Source organism: Ciona intestinalis, chromosome 13 (genome assembly GCF_000224145.3).
Source record: "Ciona intestinalis chromosome 13, KH, whole genome shotgun sequence".
Lineage (NCBI taxonomy): Eukaryota > Metazoa > Chordata > Ascidiacea > Phlebobranchia > Cionidae > Ciona > Ciona intestinalis.
The window spans coordinates 1,447,174-1,467,801 of record NC_020178.2 but is presented as its reverse complement, the minus strand read 5'-3'; the positions used below and the strand labels follow the sequence as shown (position 1 = coordinate 1,467,801).

At 37.3% G+C, this 20,628-nt stretch overlaps 4 protein-coding genes across 4 annotated transcripts; 1 reads left to right on the top strand and 3 right to left on the bottom strand.

Moving 5' to 3' along the window:
- Positions 1–244: 244 nt before the first annotated feature.
- On the bottom strand, positions 245–4,693 carry LOC100180563 (transcriptional protein SWT1-like). Its single transcript, XM_026837273.1, has 9 exons — positions 4,527–4,693; positions 3,437–4,209; positions 2,930–3,014; positions 2,469–2,680; positions 1,974–2,044; positions 1,855–1,919; positions 1,477–1,615; positions 884–987; positions 245–563 (listed from the first exon to the last, which is right to left on the bottom strand). Exons 1-9 carry the CDS (start codon positions 4,573–4,575, stop codon positions 316–318), a joined length of 1,746 nt encoding a protein of 581 aa, XP_026693074.1. The 5' UTR covers positions 4,576–4,693; the 3' UTR covers positions 245–315.
- Positions 4,694–5,164: 471 nt separating this feature from the next.
- On the top strand, positions 5,165–7,368 carry LOC100178192 (E3 ubiquitin-protein ligase RNF34-like). Its single transcript, XM_002121871.5, has one exon. The coding sequence runs from the start codon at positions 5,498–5,500 to the stop codon at positions 6,524–6,526; it is 1,029 nt and encodes a 342-aa protein (XP_002121907.3). The 5' UTR covers positions 5,165–5,497; the 3' UTR covers positions 6,527–7,368.
- A 1,854-nt stretch (positions 7,369–9,222) lies between these two features.
- On the bottom strand, positions 9,223–13,996 carry LOC100177506 (carbonic anhydrase 2-like). The gene is made up of 8 exons (XM_002127863.3): positions 13,866–13,996; positions 13,404–13,448; positions 12,755–12,922; positions 12,200–12,264; positions 11,713–11,892; positions 11,068–11,213; positions 10,282–10,363; positions 9,223–9,889 (listed from the first exon to the last, which is right to left on the bottom strand). Exons 1-8 carry the CDS (start codon positions 13,903–13,905, stop codon positions 9,695–9,697), a joined length of 921 nt encoding a protein of 306 aa, XP_002127899.1. The 5' UTR covers positions 13,906–13,996; the 3' UTR covers positions 9,223–9,694.
- A 3,862-nt stretch (positions 13,997–17,858) lies between these two features.
- LOC100175189 (carbonic anhydrase 14-like) lies at positions 17,859–20,622 on the bottom strand. Its single transcript, XM_002127975.5, has 4 exons — positions 20,533–20,622; positions 19,378–19,532; positions 18,365–18,446; positions 17,859–18,239 (listed from the first exon to the last, which is right to left on the bottom strand). Exons 2-4 carry the CDS (start codon positions 19,446–19,448, stop codon positions 18,036–18,038), a joined length of 357 nt encoding a protein of 118 aa, XP_002128011.1. The 5' UTR covers positions 19,449–19,532; positions 20,533–20,622; the 3' UTR covers positions 17,859–18,035.
- Positions 20,623–20,628: the final 6 nt, after the last annotated feature.

Genomic DNA, 20,628 nt, shown 5'->3' with positions numbered 1-20,628 from the left:
CGGGGGTAAAAAGAGTTTAATCTGGGGGAAAAAAGAGTTTAATCTGGGGGGGAAAAGAGTTTAATCTGGGGGAAAAAAAGGATTTTAATTTTAAAAAAAAGATTTAAGTTTAAAAAGAGATTAAAATAATTTAAATAAAATGTATAAATGTGGAAAATTAATCAAGACACTTAAACATGCTTTAGACCAGACGGTGAACTATGATGATTTCTTGCCTAATGACAGACGGAATGTTGGACGTTTATAGTTTTTAAAACGCTGTTTTTTCAACTAACTATTGAATAACTGAGGATGAAATGATGTACCTTTGGATTTTTAATAAAATGTAATAAAAAGAATCCAAATAATATTAACAAATAATATGGATAAGAAACCCCAACCTGCTAAACTCCATGGTGGCCTCTTTACCACAACTTCCTCCCAAATCCTCCCATATGCTTCCCTCATCTCTGTCTCCAGGATCACACAGAGAGCAAGATGCATCTGCTCCAGTGATAACTGGAGGACCATGGACTTTGGGGTGTCTTCCTCCACTATAGAGGATGTGGAGGACCCTCTGGGAGCTGTAAGAAGATATTAATTAGATTTTGCTTTTAATTAAATCTTGTTCTTTTTTTGTAAATGTGTAAGCTCCTACAGTATAATATGTAATTGGTGCTAAGATTTAGGCCTCAGTTGGTCATAAATATAGAATTGTTACAGTCTATAGGTGATCACTGGGTTGGAGAAATGTACATTAACTGTATTGCCTAAGAACACATACAACTAGTGCTCCCTGTTAGTAGGTATAGCGTCCCGTTGTTAGTAGTAATGGAAAGTTTTTACATAAACTCCTTACTTGGTATTACAGTGGTTATTAGAAAGCTTTTACATAGATCCTTACTTGGTATTACAGGTTTTGTTGAACCTTCTTCATCAAGTACTGGATTAGGAAGTGAAGTATATTCAGTTACACCTTTCATTAGTGCTTGTAAGTTGGAATAACTCCTGTAAGGTGGTTCACTTGAATTACTAACGTTTTATCTTGGATGTTTAACATGAAATGTAAGTTACTTTATCCTCACGCGCCAGATAGGACAGACGTTAAACACAAGTGTTATATTTCATACACCTCATGCCAGCTTGAGAGTTACCAAGTATGTTACTTTGTGATTGATTATTTTTTTATGTATTTCTGATAATTTAGACAACCCATTAGTAACCACTGGGTTGGAGCAATTGCCGTTAAGTGTCTTGCCCAAGGACACATACGCCTACAATGGTAGCAACGGCGAGCCTTGAACCCATTACCCCTGGGTTATAGACACGTGCCCTAACCACTTTGCTACGATGCTGTTGTGAAATGACACTCAAGTAAAATTCTTGCCAGAAAAGCCAAAATACAAGTATAATAGACCTGGCAGCAACAGTAAAAAAAGTTGTGCCTCAAAAACAGTTAAGTTTATGATGTTGATAAATTAATGTTAATCATCTTACATGAAGCTATTAATCATAGCTTTGTTTGCCAGGTTTGAATCATTTGTAAACAACAACGTTTTATGTTTTCCTGGCAATCTTGAAAAGAAGAAACAACATTGTAGGAGTCTGTCATCGTTTATTTCAATGTTTAATCCATCTGGTGATAAAAACAGTTTAATTGTAACTTATTTTGCCATGGCGTTCAATAGTTGAAAGTCTTATCCAAGGACACATATGCCCACAACGAATAATTTGTTTGCTAAACGGAAATTTGCATCTGGTAATTAAAATAGTTTTATTTTAACTTATTTATCGCAAGAAGCTCATATATATATATGTATGTATGTAGTGAAATAATACCTACCACAAAAACCTAACAACAGACCATACACTCACCCACAACAGCAGCTGCTTCTAATATAGTTTGGCCCCGAATTCCAGGTTTCTTGCAAGAAAAATGTCTGAAATGTGATTGTGGTTGAAAACATATTGGTAAAAATATAAGTCCATTTTACCTATTAAGAAATGCGATTGATCGTCTTGCTTTTGCTGCTGTCTGTTTGTTTGTCTTCAAATGGTCAAGCTCCTGCATGTAAACAATAGTATATTAAACCATTACTTATACAAAACTATTTCTAATCAGTTAAATCAAATTAAACAACATTAAGAATCAAGCATTAGAAAACTGTTGTCTTAGACCCAATATAGAATATAGCAGTGTCAATTAACATTTAATACCTGAAGCATGACCCATGCAACAACAATTAATAATATTTTGATTTTGACATATACCCGAACAATCTTAACCATGAGAGAGAACACTCGTGTTATAACCACTGTTGTTTCCAACCATGGAAGGATTGAATTGAATGTACTTACTTTATCCTCACGTGGTTCGAAAACAACAGTCGTTATAACACGGGTGTTCTGTTTCATACACCTCGTGCCAGCTTACAAGTAACCACATATGTAACTTTTTAAGAAACAAGTTACATTCCTTTATTTAATACCTGAAGAACAACCCAAGGCACAACAACAACAGCTCGTCGAAACATCGTCCTTGGAGGTGGGCACCAATTAATAATGAAGTCAATATCTTTCAAACAACTTGAGTACAACAATATGTTTGTATCAACTACAATGAATAAGATGGCATTTGCATTGGGAGGTGCGTTTGTAATGGCAGGTGTGGATTCTTTCTCTTCTATTGCTTTTGGTATATCTGAACATAAATTACGTTTAAATCAATAGAGAGACATCTCTCTCCAGCTTGGGATATGGGGTAATAAATGCTAAATATATAAATGAATAAAAGTAACTTACTTTATCCTTGTGTGTTATGCCAATGATAGTAGTAAACACGGGTGTTCTGTTTCATACACCTTGTGCCAGCTTATGAGTTACCAAGTATGTTACTTTGTAGGTGATTATTTTTTGGGGGTATTTTTTCAGTTTAACCTATATTAGCCACCTTTACAGTTGTATATTGTATCTGATGTGTCCATCACTTCAACTTCAGCAGGATCTTTATCCTTAACAACTTGAGCTTTAGGTGTCTTGAAAATAAAATGAAGTGCAACCAATTAAACCAAACACTGTTGGGTTGGAGCAATTGCCGCTAAATGTCTTGCCCAAGGACACATACGCCCACAAAGGTAGTAGCATTGAGCCTTAAACCCATTACCTCTGGGTTAGAGGCAGGCACGCTTATCTGTGCTACAGGTCGGATAAAAGGAAGTGCAACTAATTAACCCAAACACTGCATGCTATTGGCCCAATTGCTATAATATGCAGACCATGTTCAATAAAACTACATTCAGCATTCTCTAGCTTAGAGGTCATGGGTTCAAGGCTCATCGCTTATATGTGTATGGTTTCAGGACAATTTACTTAATAAGAATTGCTCCAACCCAATTGTCCCATAAGGGCTGACTAAATTGTCAGCCATACATTAAAATAAAAGCAAACGATAACTCACTTTATGATGAGTGATAATTGGTCTTACAACTTTTGGAGAGATAACTGGGCGAGTAATTTCATCAACATTGTCTTCATTTCCATCATCACATAAGGGATTTATAAAGATATTTGATCTTCTTCTATTAGAAGTTACTTTTCGCGATAGGGTTACTTTTGGTGTAGTTTTGGTTGGGGTAACGCTACTTGGTGTGCGGGGTGATGAGCCAACTTTAGGGGTAACTTTGGGTGTAATATTGTGGGTGAACTTGGGGGTAACATTGTGGGTGAACTTGGGGGTAACATTGGGGTTAAATTTAGGGGTGACTTTGGTTGGGGTTTTTAAGTCACTTGGTGAATATGAAATCTTGTTTTGCAGTAATTGTGATTTTTGTGTGTTATGTGATAATGGTGATTGTTTTGGTGATTGTTTGGAAACAATGGCTAATTGTTCCACATCAATCAATGGCGGCATGTCCAGTGTTTGGTATTCTTCTTGTTTTCTTCTTGCATTTTCTTCCTGTTGTTTGTTTGTAGTTCCAGGGGATTCAAATAAAGAGTCAATTGAAATATCACTAGTTGAACTGTTTGTTATCTTGTTGTTGTTATTTGCAGTGTCTTCTTGTTTTAATATTTTATTTTTCTTTCGTCTTTTTCTAGTTTTTACTTTTTGGTGATTATCACTTTTGTTATTTGCAATAGTTGTTTTAGATGTATTTATTTCCAGCATATCTCCAGATTTTCTCTTCTTTCCAACATTTTTAAATGAAGAAGTAGATTGTGCTTTACTTTTCTCTATAGTATAACATAATATATATGTATATATAGTATGGTGGGGAATATGGTAGGGTGGGGAAAGATGGGACAACTTTAGCACATAATACCTAAATATCCCAATCGTATTTTGAACAATTAACAACGGTCTATGGGAGTTGTGAGGATACGTTTTATAATTCTGTGAATGTTCTTCTTTTACTACAAAATGTGACGAGAAAATAGAATAAAAAGGTGTCTGATTGTCCCAACCCTACTATATACATATATCTTATAGTTGAAGCTCTGAGAAAAATTAATAAAACAAATTCAAACAACGTAAAATAGCTTAAAGGTACCTGTAGGTACGAGTAGGCCTCGTCCATGTACTTGTACCTGCAGAGACATTAAAGTAGAAGATATGTCCTTTATATTTTAACGATTCTTTGGCTACCCAGCCTTGTGGGAGTTGATTCTGTACTTTGGATAATTCCTTTGGGGATATTTTAACAGTTGAAGCCATTTCCTGAATAATTGAATGAGAAATGTGCAGTAAATAACCAATTTGGTTAGATAAAGGTAACATAGAGGTAACTGTAAAAGATCGCAAAAAGCACGATGGAAAAACGTTTTATAACTTCAAAAACTTTAAACGTTACGAATTTTCAGTTAACCTAGATTACTCTGTTCGTCTCTACAGTGGTCCTAATATCTCTAGCGCGATACAAACCTATTTATCAGTTTAAAAAACAGAACACAAATCTAAATTTTAACTTTGCTATTCCACGGCGGGGGTTCCCCATATTTAAATACCTTATTCTCATAGAAATGGTAAATTAAAAAACTAAATCGTCCCCGTCTAGTTTACAATGTAAATCGGCGCATAAATATAAGACGTATGTGAATAATTAAATCTAAAAATTCACGACATAAAGTAAATAAATAAAAAACATACATTATTTGATCTTATTAATGTATTTAAACGCGTTACTATGTTGTTTATTTCACAATACTAAACACTGTTAGACGCGTTCTGTTTTTAGTGAACAACACTCGTTGTTTGTTAATGTAAAAGGAGATGAAATAAGTCATTACTTAAGGTGTATTACGTAAAATTTATCACTGCTTTATTGTTTTAACAGTTAATATTGTGTTAGGCAAAAACATTTGATTTAGATGTTTTAAAAACGGTCGGAAAAGTGTAAAAAATTAAGACAATGTTGGATGCATTTTGAAGTTCATTTATAAAGTATTTTGTACCTGAGAAAAAAGACATTATACGAAATATTTATTAACAATTTTAACCATTGCGTGTAAATCGCGCCGCAGTATGCCTTGTGCGTGCTGTTCTGCACAATTCTCCATTTTAAAGTGGAAGTCAAGATGCTCAAACTGTTTTCAACTATTTTGCTCTGACTGTAGCATCGGCAGAGAATGCAGGCCGTGTTGCTATGTCAACAGGTGTAAATCCTCAAAGACAAGCTTGATGCAAATCAAGGTGAAAGACCTACAGGGGTATCTTAAGAACTTTAAAATTGAGCACAGAACATGCAAAGAGAAGCACGAGTTGGTTAAACTGATACAGAATCAATTCGGCATCACATCAAGTGAGAATATCCAACCACCAAGTTCATATACTACCCATGACAATAGGGCCAATGAAGATCAAAGAAGAGATGACAATTCTGACCAGAATCAAAGTGAAAACTCAAGCACCGACGACCCAGCTGTGCATCTGCCAACTCCCCCCACATACCAAAGGACACAGGAGTCTTTTCCTACAGCAGAACAATTCAATGTGTCAAGTTCAGGCAATGATAGTTCAATAGCCACACCGATAGTGATTGAGGACACTGAAGAATCAACGTCAACACATAATAACGCAAATACAGTAGAAAATAATGAAGTAACTGAAGAAACAAGCACCTCTTATGCATTCTCATCACCAGCAGTTGAAAGAACAGCAAAAAAGACTAAAATCGGGCTTTCTGAGATTAAATCTGTTCAAGAAATTGAGTCTTACTCAATTAAACAGCTTAAAACCTTGCTTCAAGAAAACTTAGTTAATTATAAAGGGGTCTTGGAGCGCACAGAGTTGGTGAACAGGGTAAAAAACTTGTATGAAGACCATGTGTCTAATGAGAGCAATATCAGTGATGATATTACTGAGGAAAACAGCTCATCATATGTTACAAATAAAGATGAATTATTCTGTAAAATATGCTGGGAAAGACCTAGAGACTGTGTACTCCTGGAGTGTGCACATATGAGCACTTGTATTACTTGTGGAAAGCAATTAAGAGAATGTCCAATTTGTAGACAACATATAGTACGCGCAGTACGGGTGTTCAAATCTTAACTTCAAATACGAGGGGTTTTTAATTAAGATTAATTTCGATTTTTTTTTCGATTGAAAATTAAGCTTTCAAGTCTTGAACTGAGTTAAGAATTGAACTATCTATGCAGAATAAATGACACTAGCTACTAACTAGTTGCATTGTAGTAGATCACGCAATCTTGTTGTTGTAGCTTGTAGGGGTACTAATGGGGTTCTAAATCCCAGTTTCCATGACGTGCCTCACTGTATAACCTCACCCATATAGAATAGAATGTGCATATACGCTGTTGGGGTAATGGGTCAACTCTGGCTTAAATCCAGGTCCCATGGCATGCCTCACTGTAGGACCTCACCCATATAGAATAGAATGTAATACCAAACGCCACCTAGGTTCAATTTATGGAGTGTATTTTAAATAATTTTCTTCACTACTAAATGCAAAAGTTACAAATATGTTAAAATATATTATATTTTAAAAGTAATTCTACTAAAAATACCTTTTACTTTTTCCTGCAGCTGCAATTATTCAATTTCCGTTTCATTTAAAACTGATTTTTCGCTGATAGATTTTAGATATGTAAAACATATTCTATCTATGCTATTATAGCTTTAATTTTAGCAAAAATATATAAACATATGCTCACCCATTTTTATTGAACAGCTGAAGTTCCAATTCTCTAATAACAGCTTTTAAATGGAAAAAATTACTTTATTTAAATTGGTGCTTTTAACGATGTCAACATTTTCTAAACCTTACATTTCTATTTAATTGCTGACAATTTTTCGCAGTTTTATTGCAAATGCCAAACCTTGGATGATTTGTGTTTCAACTTTTCAATGTAATAAAATAACTTTTACCCTTCGAAATTCGCAGTGGCAATTGGCAAAAGCCACAAATTAGACATGAGAACTTTGTCATATATTAATGCCTTTGTAGTCTACACATACTACATACATAGATTATTTAACCTACTGTATCTTACATAGAATGATATAGTACCAAAGTAAATTATTTCAGCAATGCATTAAAGTGAGGTTTATCTAAATTCGCTGTTACTATTATGGGCTTATGTGTCCATGGGCAAGACACTTAACTGCAATTTCTCCAACCCAGTGGTCACTAACTGGTTGTCCAAGTTATCAGCCATGTATAAAGCAAATCCTAAAAAAACAAACACCCACAAAGTAACATACATGGTAACTCGTGTATAAACACCCGTGTTATAACGACTGTCGTTTTCCGGCCACGCGAGGATAAAGTAAGTTTCATTCATTTAAGTTACTCCAATGACAATGTTGAACACATGCGGCAGGTGTACATTGCGTATAAAGGAAATGTTCTTTACCCTATGTGTGGAAATCCTTTAAATTTAATGACAGTTGAACTAATTCAACGTATGGTAGGGTGGGGCGAGATGGGACACTTTTTATTCTATTCTCTTGTCCCATTTGGTAGTAAGCACTGAAGGTTCAAAGAATTATTAAACCGTAGTTAGACTGGCTTGGAAGTACGACAATATATTCTAGCCGTCATGTGACAACCAGTGACAAAAACGTTAACAGCCTTTACCATCTGTGTGTCTTCGCTCGGGTCCCTTTCATTAGTGCATGTCCGCTATGTCCGCTATGTCCGCTATGTCCACTATATCTACTATGTCCGCTATGTCCGCTATGTCCACTATATCTACTATGTTCGCTATGTTCGCTATGTCCGCTATATCTACTATGTCCGCTATGTCCGCTATGTCCACTATATCTACTATGTTCGCTATGTTCGCTATGTCCGCTATGTTCACTATGTTCGGTATGTCCACTATATCTACTATGTCCACTATATCTACTATGTTTGCTAATGTCCGCTATGTCCGGTATGTCCACAATATTCAGTCCATTATGTCCACTATGATAAAGCGGACTCGCACTAATTGAACTAACCGTCTTCGCTCGTCTGTCTGCGAAATATTACTTTGAATGTAAAACACAATGAAACCTCCAGTTGCGAACATAGCAGAGCGAACTAAGCACTCCTTCCACCAGCGAGACTAACAACGAATGACGAAGCTACGACCTTCACGCTGCTCTCATCATTCCTCCAAACTTCTCTCACTCCTCCCCGGGAAAAAACGAAGTTGGAGCGGAAAGAAACAAACTTTGTTTTCCTTGATTTGTATAGTAGGGTGGGGGAAGATGGGACACCTTTAATACATAATATCCAAATAGCCCGATCGTGTTTTAAACAATTAACAACGGTCCGTGGAAGTCGTGAGGATACGGTTTTATAATTCATTGAATGTTCTTTGCTTACTACCAAATGGAAAGAGAAAACTAAACGAAAAGGTGTCCTATCTTCCCCCACCCTACTATATAAAAAGTTATACACATATCCCATCGAAAAAGGCTGTCTGGTGCTTTTAACAAGACGACGTTTAATTGAAGTTTACATTTTTGTTTGAAGGAAAATCGACAGACCAACATGATAAACCCAGAGCTTCTCCTGCTACATGGGTCTGTTCGACGTGACATTACGTGGCTGAATAATTATGATGACGTTGGGCTCACAGCGGGCCTTGAACCTGCCACACCTTGTTTTTCACAAACCTTGTGGACCAACCCTTCTTCTCACTGAGCAGCTTCGCATGTGACGTTAAGTAGCTCAGTTGGAAGTTATATATCCCACTTATTCGGCGGGCATTTTAATATACCCGGTATTAATCTCGTTTAAATTGCAATATTTGTTTATTTTTAAGCGTATTCGTACTTCGCTCGATGAAATTCAACATCAATTGCGTCATCATCAAATAATATCATCGCAAAATACAAATAGTATCTCTAAAAAATAAGTCATATTTAAACGTGGAATTAGTTTGAGGTAATGCAATTATAATCGTTAAAAATAGAAATGATTGTTAAAGTAGGGTGGGGGGAGATGGGACACTTTATCATTCAATTTTATTGTCAGATTTGGTGGTAAACAAAGAAAATAAAAAGAGTTATAAAACTGTATCCTCACAACACCCATAGACCGTTGTTAAATGTTTAAAACACGATCCGGATGTTTGGATATTATGTGCTAAAAGCGTCCCATCTTCCCCAACCTGCTATTTAGAGAACAGAAAAGAATCACAGAACACCCGAGTAAAACGTGTACATGGATTAAAAGGGTTAGGTTAGCAATAGGATTTCAAAAAGTTAAAAATACAAAGTTTTAACGACTGCAAGCATTGCTGTAATTTGAAGGAAAATTGGTAACGGAATCGGGTTCGCCCCTGATTTATAGGGGCGTGAAACTTCTCGCCCGTTGATTGGCTGAGGCAAACGGAAGTTACCCCCGACCTTGGCTGTGCTGTTTATGCCGTCATAAAGACTTGTTTGTAAAACTCGTGCCTAAAAATTTAAACAAAATGCTAATACAATATTAAAGATAGGGTAGACATACGTTTGGCCTAATTTTCATAAATAAATACCATAATTTGTGACTCTAAACTTACTTACGTATCAAGACAGGAGATGGCAGTACCGAGGCACTTACGCCATATTCCAATGCTTACCATTGCCCGCCATGCGACCATGAAGGAGTTATAAAACTCGTAAGTAGAAAACAGAACACCCGTGTAATAACGACTGACTTTGCCCCGCCATACAAGGATGAATAGGCTACATACGCGGTAACTCTTAAGCTGGCACGAGGTGTTAAACCCGTGTGATAACGACTGTTGTTTCCCGGCCATGCGAGGAATTCATTCATTTATTCATTCCTGTAACACCAAACCACCCACCTGGTCACGTGACATGTGGATGGGCTCTTTAAATACAGTCCAAACAACGGAGTCGAAGCATGGCGGAGTGGTGAGCGATCCCCTGTAAATGAAATGTTCATCAATCAACGTTTGGCACGTACATGTAAACAGCGAAGCTTTAACAGGCTCCGGGCAAACTACTGGCAGCTGGTTAGGTCATTGAGGTAAACAGAACACATTTTGCAGCGATGACGTCAAAGGTTTGATGACGTAAATACTGACGTCATATAACTCACTGGGCGTTGAGGTAAATGCATTGTAATTGATTTTGCAGCTTTACGAATACGGATATGGCAATTTATGATATCATATAAATAAACGGGGTTGAGGGGTAATGGAAAACAGTATCACATCTCATGCCCTATGGCATGCTATGCAGATGGTACTCGCAGACACAGAATAAAATAGAATACTTGAATGTACTTAAACCAAATAACGATTTGAGAAAAAAAAATGGGAACAAAAAGTTTGTACAAATTGTTTCGAAAGCGCAAATCTCGGAACAAAATTTCGTTTTCGAAACAATATTCGTCATTTCGGAACGAAATTTCGTTTCTCGGAACGAAAATGGGAACGTTTTAAAAAATTAAAAAAAAACGTTTTAAAAAAGACAAAAATGCATTAGTGACTTTACCCGTTCGTTATCGGTGCCCAGTGCCCTATATAGCAAACACATTTATTATTATTACAAGGGGCCACATAAATATGCTAATGCGTTGAATTTTTTTGGCCTCGCAATTTATAGTAAAGCTGTTTCTTTCTCACCTGTATCTGTAATATTCTGACAAGTCTGTTGGCAAGAAGTTTGCGACGGAAAACTTTGATGTATACGTCATTTCCTGGTTTGGTATTTGGACACGGTTGATCGGGTTTAGCAAAAGATTAAAATGCTCGTTTGTTTCGTCATTGATCTGGAATTTTAAACAAATAGGCTTCGGTTATAACATTATAAAGGGATCGGTTGCAAAGCCATCGGTACGTCATAAACGGACTCACACAGTTACACTCGTGGTAACTCGTAAGCGAACACGGAGTGTATGAAACAGAACACCCGTGCTATAACGACTATCATTACCACGTCATGCGAGAATAAATAAGTTACATGCATAGTAACTCGTAAGTGGGCATTAGGTGTATGTAACACTTCTGTTATAACGACTGTCGTTGCCCCGCCATGCGAAGATTGAAACTACTTCGAAAAAAGTGTTACCTACACACAAATGTGTGTTGAATAAATGTATGTAACTTATTTATCCTCGCATGGCAGGGCAATGACAGTCGTTATAACACAGGTGTTCTGCTGTTTTATACACCGCGGGCCGCAATTATCGTCCTGCCCAACGCCCACAAAGGTAGCAGCGACGAGCCTTGAACTCATAACTCAGATGTTAGATGCTGTAAAATACTTACATCAACAAAGACACCAAGTACTGCGAGGCCATCTGGCTTATTTACCGCTTCCCCAATGCTAGCATACTTAGTATTATAATGAACAACATGTAACTCTGCGAAGTATTGCTTGCCGTTAAGCCAATGCTCAGAACCTTCGCTCTTGTTGGCAGCAGCCCAGTGAAGATGGAACTGAACAGCCTGTAACGTAAAGCGAGTACATGAGATATTTCTGCAAGACGTGTTATAAGTTGAATAGAAATTTTGGCATTTATATTTTGTGTGAAATTAATATAGTAGAGTGGGGGAAGATAGAATTAAAATGTCCGGCGGGTGGCACAGTGGTAAAGATTGCTCGCGGGAGGATATTGGTACGCGGCTCGACGCTGCTACCATTGTGGGCGTATATGTTTCTTTGGACAAAACAGTTTATGGTAATTGCTTCAACCCAGTCACTATTGAGTTGTATGAACTTAAGTATTAATTTAGAAACATAAAAATAGCAAACCTTATAATCATTGGGGAGCACACTTCGATCAGATATTGTGTAAGATCCGTCCATGTTGACTTGCACTATATGGATAAGGTATGTTATTAGCTATGTCACATCTATTTCATTTTAAATGCACGTTTCGCTCATGCTTTGGTCAGTTTTGTCCATGTTTCGGCCAATGTATGGACAAAACATGGGCAAAAGTGTATGGTGTATAAGAAGACACTCATGTTACAACTTGACACTGAGCATGAGGTGTATGAATACACCATATGTGTCTGGTGTATAAGAAGACACCCATGTTATAACTTGACAGTGAGCATGAAGTGTATGAATACACCATGTGTGTCTTGTGTATAAGAAGACACCCATGTTATAACTCGACAATGAGCATAAGGTGTGTGAATACACCATGTGTGTTTGGTGTATAAGAAGACACCCATGTTATAACTCAACAGTGAGCATGAAGTACATAAATAACTAAATGAATTGTAAAAATACAATAAATACACCATGTGTGTATAGTCACAACTGTATGGTGTGCAGACAGTGAGCATGAGGTCAACTTACATGCATGTCCATTATTAACCAACTCCATCGAGGCAGGAAGTGACGTAAACACGGACCGATCAAACGTTCCAAGGTTCTTATTGGCTACCGAATTTTCATGCTCGATGCTGATTGGTGATTGCGCTCTTGTGCCGCAAGCGGCGTAGGAATTCAGCCAATTGGAAGGCCCTGAAATGAAATTAAATATTTGAAGTATGTGACGTAATGATGGCGTCACGAATGACGTAATAATACGTTGGCAGTTGAAATAAAGTAGGATGGGAGGGAAGGGTCCTGAAATAAATTGATTTTACGAAATCTGAGTTGGTAGGGTGAAAGACATGGGGCAATATGAGCATCAACATTCTGTATACAGAAAAAAATTACGTATAATTGTATAGTAGGGTGGGGGAGAGATGGGACACCTATCTTTTTTCTAATGCCATTTGGTATAGTAAGCAAATAACATTCAAAGAATTATGAAACCGTATCCTCACGACTATCATGGACCGTTGTTAATTGTTTAAAACGCGATCAGTGTATTTGGATGTTATGTGTTAAAGGTGTCCCATCTTCCCCCACCCTATTATATAGTTATTTTTTATTATTATGGCTCCTACCAACGATTTGGCGTCGTTGGCATGCAGGTACATAAACATTATACTCTCACCTTTTGGTCCTTGGCTGTACACCCATGTCGCTCCAATGGCTTGGTCTGTAATAATATTAACGTTTATATGTATGTAACTTAATTTGGGCACGATTTAACTTGAATATATTCTCGAAGGCATGACAAATGTTTTATTTCCCCCCCCTCTGTCCACTTACGAGTTACCACATATGTAACCTATAGAAAGCGTGGCGGGGCAATGATGGTCATTATAACACGGGTGTTCTGTTTCATACACCTCGTGCCCGCTTAGGAGCTACCGCATATGTAACTTTGTTGGTCATTATTTTACTTCCAATGAGTGACCACTGGGTTGCAGTAAAGTGTCTTGCCTAATGACACAAATGCTTCCAAAAGTAGCAGCCTCGAGCCTCGAACCTGGTATTCCTTTGACTAGTACACGAACGCGCTTAAACCACTACGCCGACACCGGACAAAAAATGTGTAAAAGTAACAACTTACCGATAACAAGCAGAAGTGCAATAACCGTCACCTTCATCATTGTGAACTTTAGTAACCTTTAGTAACCTTTAGTGACCTTTAGTAACCCTAACTTCTCTGTTAACAAACCAATTCAATAAGTTTAACACGGTGTATGTGAACCTAGTATACGATTTATCTTTTAAAAGCGATTTTGTTTTGCCTATATACTGACATGTTTAAACGTCATATATCACTTCATAAGCTTGACCTAATGCTTTATATAGGCCATAGCAACTAATCATATATGTACTAAACAAATACATGTGTCACATATGACCTAGAACGTAGCCTATATATGACACATCATATAATGCACGCAAACATTATACATCAAAACATCACCTTTAACACATAATATACAAATATTCTGATCGTGTTTTAAACAATGAACAACGGTCTATGGGAGTCGTGAAGATACGGTTTTATAATTCTTTGATTTGTCTTTGTATACTACCAAATGGGTCGAGAAATAGAATGAAAAGGTGTCTCATCTTCCCCTACCCGACTATATTAGTGCACGGCTGTATTTCAAATCGAATCGTCGTTTGAAATGATCGAGAAATATTTCAGTTTCACCAGAACTGCGTTCGGTAGATGCGAGACACTTTAAACCCAGAATGCCATTGAATATATACAGTAGGGTGGGGGAAAGATGGGACACGTTTTCATTCTATTTTCTCGTCCCATTTGGTAGTAAACAAAGAACATTCGAAGAAATATAAAACCGTATCCTCGCGACTACAATATAGACCAGTGTTGACTGTTTAAAACACGATCAGGTTATTTAGACATTATGTGCAAAAGGTGTCCTATCTTCCCCTACCCTACTATATAAATATTAAGGGTAGGGTAATACTATGCATTCCCTTTATATCAGAACGGCGCTTCGTTGGTTGCGGGACACTTTAAACCAGGTGGTCATTAAATAAATAATTTGTTATTAAATTAACTTATATAGTTTCACAAACTCTGGTCTTACAAATTCCTTTAGCACATATTATCCAAGAATCCTGATCGTGTTTTAAACAGTTAACAACGGTCTATGGGAGTCATGAGGATTTATAAATCTTTAAATTTTCTTTGTTTATTACCAAATTGGACGAGAAAATAGAATGAAAATGTGTCCCATCTCCCCCCACTTTACTACACAACATTCCAGTACAAAAAACCTTCGTCTAAAGCAGAACACCAATTAAAAAGTTAAACAGGGATAAAGCTCCCTATGCTTAACTGGCTAAACCAGCTAAATAAAGATTTAAACTGCTAAAGCATAACATTTAACTATATACTAAAAACGGCTTTTTGTCCAACTAAAGCAGAAAACTAACAAACAGTTTAAAGAGACGACTAAAACTTTCCCAAGTTTGACTGCATGCAACATCTAAAACTGCTGCAAAACAACTCCATTACAAAAAGCGCCAGACGCAGGCGGCGCTGCAAAAATCAGCGTTGATTGCTAATTTCGTTCCCGACAATTTGCCCTGGTCGTTGTATTGTCCCGACTTCATGTTTATAATCGTTTCCGATTATTTATATCGCGTTTAGATAGAACAACACTTTCTAATGGAAGTAAATACGAAAAGTGTTTACAACTGTTGTTGTATCTTCATACAAACAATTTAAAAGTATTTGCAACGAATTGTGAGTTGCGTCTCATACAGTTATACGCATCCACGCGCAGTTTAACCAATGCTCTTTCATTTGTTTTATCCCTTATAGCGTGTTTAACGACTGTCATTTCACTGTTAATTCCCATCTCTTTGCTACGTTAATTTATTAATTTTGCAATATCCTATATAGGGAATACACTTATACAATATGCGCATATTAATTAGTGCTATGGAAATAAATAGCCAGCCCCGTTGCTCTTCCATGGCCACAACGCATTGTCGTGTGGCAGACAAAACGTTCCTGTAAAACTAAGGTTTCCACCAGAATAGCTATTTTATAGCAATAATAACGTAGATCTATGCAATTAAACCAGAGTAAAACTAATGTAAACCAAACTTATGTCCGACTATTATACAGTAGCCGGATTAGTGTCGTTCTAGATTACATGACATATAAGTCAAACTTATATGACGGCTACTGGCATACTAAAGTACACTTGTTAAATGGCCTGAATTCGTAATGCATTTAAACTTATTTAGGTAAACTAAATTTATCGGCAAAAGCTATAGATTACGAACCAACGAAAATGAAGTTAAGACGAAAATGAAGGTATGGCAATTTAATTACCTATTGTGACCAAATTGCAACCATCTTCAACCATCTTCTTAGAGCATGCTACACCCTATCTGCGCATAAAACGACTATACATATACACTTATCAGTGCTAACTTTTTCCCACCAAACCAGAAAAAGGGGGCGCCTGCGATTAATAAAGACACGTAATCATGACGTCAGCTACGTCACAAAATTATCGTTTCTCAGACGAGATATTTTTTGCCGCGAGCGCTTCGACGAAGTAAACCGGGGTCACTTAGTTTTAACCTAAACCTGAGGAGCTGAGTTCGTCTGACCGATCTCTGGCGGGATAATACCGGTTGAACCAGTGTGGATACTTATATACTCGGTAGTATAGCCGCCCAGCTGTCAAAATAAACTGACCACCCGGGATTAGAACATGATAAATTGCTCGGTTCAAACTTTTGCATGTTTTGACTTAATTTCCCTGCAGTGGCGAGGTTATAGATTACAAAAGGTAAACTCGCGTATGCATATTCGAGAACATTTCAAATAAACTGAGTTTTTCCTTTGCTGGGTGGGGGAAGACGGGACACCTTTTTCACATAATATCCAAATAGGATGTTTTTTTTGTTTACCACCAAATAGGACGAGAACATAGAATAAAAAGGTGTCCAATTTCCCCCACCCTACTTTTTTTCATGCAGGCTATAGCGCACATATATCCAATCAACTCCAGTGCAGAAAGTTGGCATTTTTGAAATATCTTCGCCGCAGACTTTTTTTACAGGATCTGGCCACCAGCCATTTGGCCTGGCGGCGATTGCTTGGCTTTAAAAGTAAAGCTGAATGCCAAGCAGTCTGTCGTATAATCCGCCCCGCGTTGATCGATGTGCGACCTTTACCTATTTATTGACCAATTTATTCTAAAATGTTTTTACAACAGAACAAGTCGTGGATTTATACGAACCGACGTTTAATGGCGGTTGTTAGAACACGGCTGTGTACGATTAGGTTATAAATCAAGTCAGTTGTTAAAATTCTTCCGTTATTTAAAACACGTAAAGTTACAACTGTCATAAAATTTGCAAAAACTTTATTTAGTTTAAATACAATTTGAAGCCAATTACAAATTACTGTGTTTCAATTAATGTAACTTATTTATACTCGGGATAACGGCAGTCGTTATAACACAGGTGTTCTGTTTCACACACCTCATGCCCGCTTACCACGTATGTAACTGTTTATCTTCGCAGGGTTGGGCAACGACAGTAGTTATAACACGGATGTTCTATTCCATACACCTCGTGTATTTATGAGTTATCACGTATGATGTCACTCTGTAGGTGATTATTTTATGTACGGATGAACAATCCATTAGTGACTACTATTTTAAGCGGTTTGTTTTCAAATTAATGCTAAATGTCGTACTTTAACCCAGGTTCAAATTATACAATACATAACACTACAACACGATCAGAAAGTAAATTTTCCGCCTAAAAGTGCAGGTCCGTGCCAAAAACATAGATATAGAAACACTAGAACGGTTATTATTTTTGCGATAAAACGTAAAGTTAGTAAAAACTAGAAGCGGTAAATATACAGTTGATTGGGGTAAGATGGGACATTTTATCATTTTTCTTGTCCTATTTGGTATTAACAAAAAACATTCAACGAATTATAAAACTGTGTCCTTACGACTCTAAAATAGCGTCAGGATATTTAGATATTGTGCGCCAAAAGTGTCCCATCTTACCCCACAGTACTATCTTATTAAATAAGTTATAAAAGCGTTGTTTACCCTCTCATTAAATTTCATTGAGGGAAGTATTTTCTAACACATTTGTTAATATTCCGCTTCTTTATGTTGTTTACAATAGGTATTATGACGTATCGTTTAAAGGAACTAGGTAATTTATGCGTCACACACACAAATTGTGAAACCTTCGCGTAAATAAGTTTTTACCAGAAAATAGCAAAACATATCAGACTGACCAAGGCTGCCATCTCGCGGATGGATATTTTGCCGATTGTGCCAGCGCCAGAACCGGTACGTTTCACCACTCGACCATTGAGGGCCAAAGGGGGACGATAGTTGCCGCCAATAAGTACATTATTTGCAGCCGTTTTCTCATTTGCGTAAAGAGAGGTTTGAAGTACCTGCGCCTAGAAAATATAGATCCAATTGTGTGAAATATTCACCCGCAAGTCATGACCTTTGTAGTCCTAATCCCACAGTAATGTGTGTTAACAAAAATGCTGTAAAAATAACTTGATTATGACGTACTAACCTGTGCTTGTGAGATCACTATCGGCTCTCTGAACATTGTCCAAACAACACTTTCAGCACAAGGTGGTGTTGTGAGCGATCCTCTATGGGGAGTAAGGTAGAATGGTTAATTAACATTTTAGAGTATTTGATTAAATGTAATTTATTTATCCTTGGCGGTCATTATAACGCGGGTGTTCTGTTTCATACACCTCGTGCCCACTTACTGACTGTCATGTATGTAACTTTGTAAATGTGTAACTTATTTATCCTCGCATGGTAGGGCAACGACAGTCATTATAACACGGGTGTTCTGTTTCATACACCTCGTGCCCGCTTACGAGTAACCACGTATGTAACTTATTTATCCTCGCATGGCAGGGCAACGACAGTCATTATAACAAGGGCGTACTATTTCATACACCTCGTGCCCACCACATATGTAAAGACTTTGTTTCCTGTATAGCGTTCTCTATGTGTATCGATGTCAAATTACATCACCCTCTGTTATTTGAGTCATGTTCAAATTTAGCCCTGAGGAAACGATAAACACGATAAGAAACACATTAGGCCAATTTGAGCCGTTTTAAGAGCGAAAGGTTTCCTATACTGTGCGACTTGGCGCGATGTTACGAAGTTTTTGCCAAACATAATAATTTACTAAATACTTCGTGCAAACTTTTCAATTTTGCCCGCCGCTTAAGTGTTAACAGTTTTCATTTGCCCACAAGTTTACATACGTTGTAACTCGTAAGCGAGCACAAGAACATCTGTTTTATAACCACTGACATTGCCCTACCATGAGAGGATAAATAAATTACATTTATTTACAAAGTTACATACATGATAACCCGTAAGCGGGCACGAGGTGTATGAAACATAACACCTGTGTTATAACGACTGTCATTGCCCTGCCATGCGAGGATAAATAATTTAGATACGTTTAATAGCGGCATGGTATAGCAACTCAATGTAAGAATAAATAGGTGACATTCATATAATAGCAGTATTGCATTATCAGCTTAGAAAACTTACGGGTATCTGTAATAATCGTTGAAAGTCGCGGGGACGATTTGGGAGATCGGGAAGGGTGTTGCATACCTCATAACCTCGTTGTCATACGTCACGTTGCCATTACGTACAGGGTTAAGTATGACGTCAAAGTTAGTATTGTCTGTTGTTCCTTCAATCTGTGACGTAATAAAGATACATTATTACGGGATATTCTACATTATAGCTTACGCATCTGTATAGGAATCTGTGCTAGGTCAAAACAAGTTTCCAACGGAAAATACATGTTTACTAATGTTTTATAGCAAGCAAAGTATGAAAGAATAAAAAAATAAATGTAACTTATTTATCCTTACATGGCGGGGCAACAACAGTAGTTATAACACCAGTGTTCGGTTTCATACACCTCGTGCCCGCTTACGAGTTACCACATATGTAACTTATTTAATCTAGCTTGGCGGGGCAATGACAGTCGTTATAACACGAATGTTTTGTTTCATACACTTCGTGTCCGCTTACGAGTTACTACGTATGTAACTTATAAATGAACGGTTATGTTTAAGCTACATTTCAATATGTGGCCAAATAGACCCCTGGGATTTAAACGTGGCTATTTTAAACGACGGGAAAGCCGACTTAATTTGACCTTCCGTGTCTTAATTACTGATCTCCTAAAGTGGAAGCCTTTTAACTGCGAACTTAGTACCATGGGGCAAGATAGATACCGTTAGCACATAATGTCCCATATTTCCTGATCGTGTTTAAACAATTAGAGCTCTTTTAAAACGGCGAGGATTCGTTATATAGTTCTGTAAACAATTTTTGTTTGCTACATAAAGAAATTAAAAAAATCCCAAAAAAAATAATCTCTCACAAACTAACATACATGGTAACGCGTAAGCTGGCACAAGGTGTTAAACCCGTGTTATAACGAATGTCGTTTTCCGGCCACGCGAGGATAAAGTAAGTTACATTCACATTCATACCAATCCATTAGTGACCACTGGGTTGGAGAAATTGCCGTTAAGTGTCTTTCCAAGGACACATACGCCCCCAGTGGTAGCAGCCACGAGCTTTGAACCCATTTTTACAGGCAGGCGCGCTAACCAGCACTATGCCCTGGCGCCAGACAAACATAAACCAGTATGATGCGGTTAGGCATGCCATATTATATATTACCTTCACGAAGAATCCTAACACAGCCAGGCCGTCCGAGTTCGCCAATGCTACGCTTATGTTCGCGTATTTTGTGTTCACGTGTACAATGTGGAGTTC

What these genes read in the sequence shown, in the direction of transcription:
- LOC100180563 (XM_026837273.1), bottom strand. Translation starts at nt 4,575, where the DNA reads ATGTCTCTGCAGGTACAAGTACATGGACGAGGCCTACTCGTACCTACA. An exon ending in TACAATATACAACTGTAAAG is followed by an intron (nt 2,681 to 2,929) that starts GTGGCTAATATA and finishes ATTTATGTTCAG; the next exon opens with ATATACCAAAAGCAATAGAA. An exon ending in GCTATGATTAATAGCTTCAT is followed by an intron (nt 988 to 1,476) that starts GTAAGATGATTA and finishes ACCACCTTACAG; the next exon opens with GAGTTATTCCAACTTACAAG.
- LOC100178192 (XM_002121871.5), top strand. Translation starts at nt 5,498, where the DNA reads ATGCCTTGTGCGTGCTGTTCTGCACAATTCTCCATTTTAAAGTGGAAG.
- LOC100177506 (XM_002127863.3), bottom strand. Translation starts at nt 13,905, where the DNA reads ATGATGAAGGTGACGGTTATTGCACTTCTGCTTGTTATCG. An exon ending in GGTTAATAATGGACATGCAT is followed by an intron (nt 12,265 to 12,754) that starts GTAAGTTGACCT and finishes TTATCCATATAG; the next exon opens with TGCAAGTCAACATGGACGGA. An exon ending in TACTTGGTGTCTTTGTTGAT is followed by an intron (nt 11,214 to 11,712) that starts GTAAGTATTTTA and finishes TTAAAATTCCAG; the next exon opens with ATCAATGACGAAACAAACGA.
- LOC100175189 (XM_002127975.5), bottom strand. Translation starts at nt 19,448, where the DNA reads ATGAGGTATGCAACACCCTTCCCGATCTCCCAAATCGTCCCCGCGACT. An exon ending in AACGATTATTACAGATACCC is followed by an intron (nt 18,447 to 19,377) that starts GTAAGTTTTCTA and finishes TACTCCCCATAG; the next exon opens with AGGATCGCTCACAACACCAC. An exon ending in TAGTGATCTCACAAGCACAG is followed by an intron (nt 18,240 to 18,364) that starts GTTAGTACGTCA and finishes TATATTTTCTAG; the next exon opens with GCGCAGGTACTTCAAACCTC.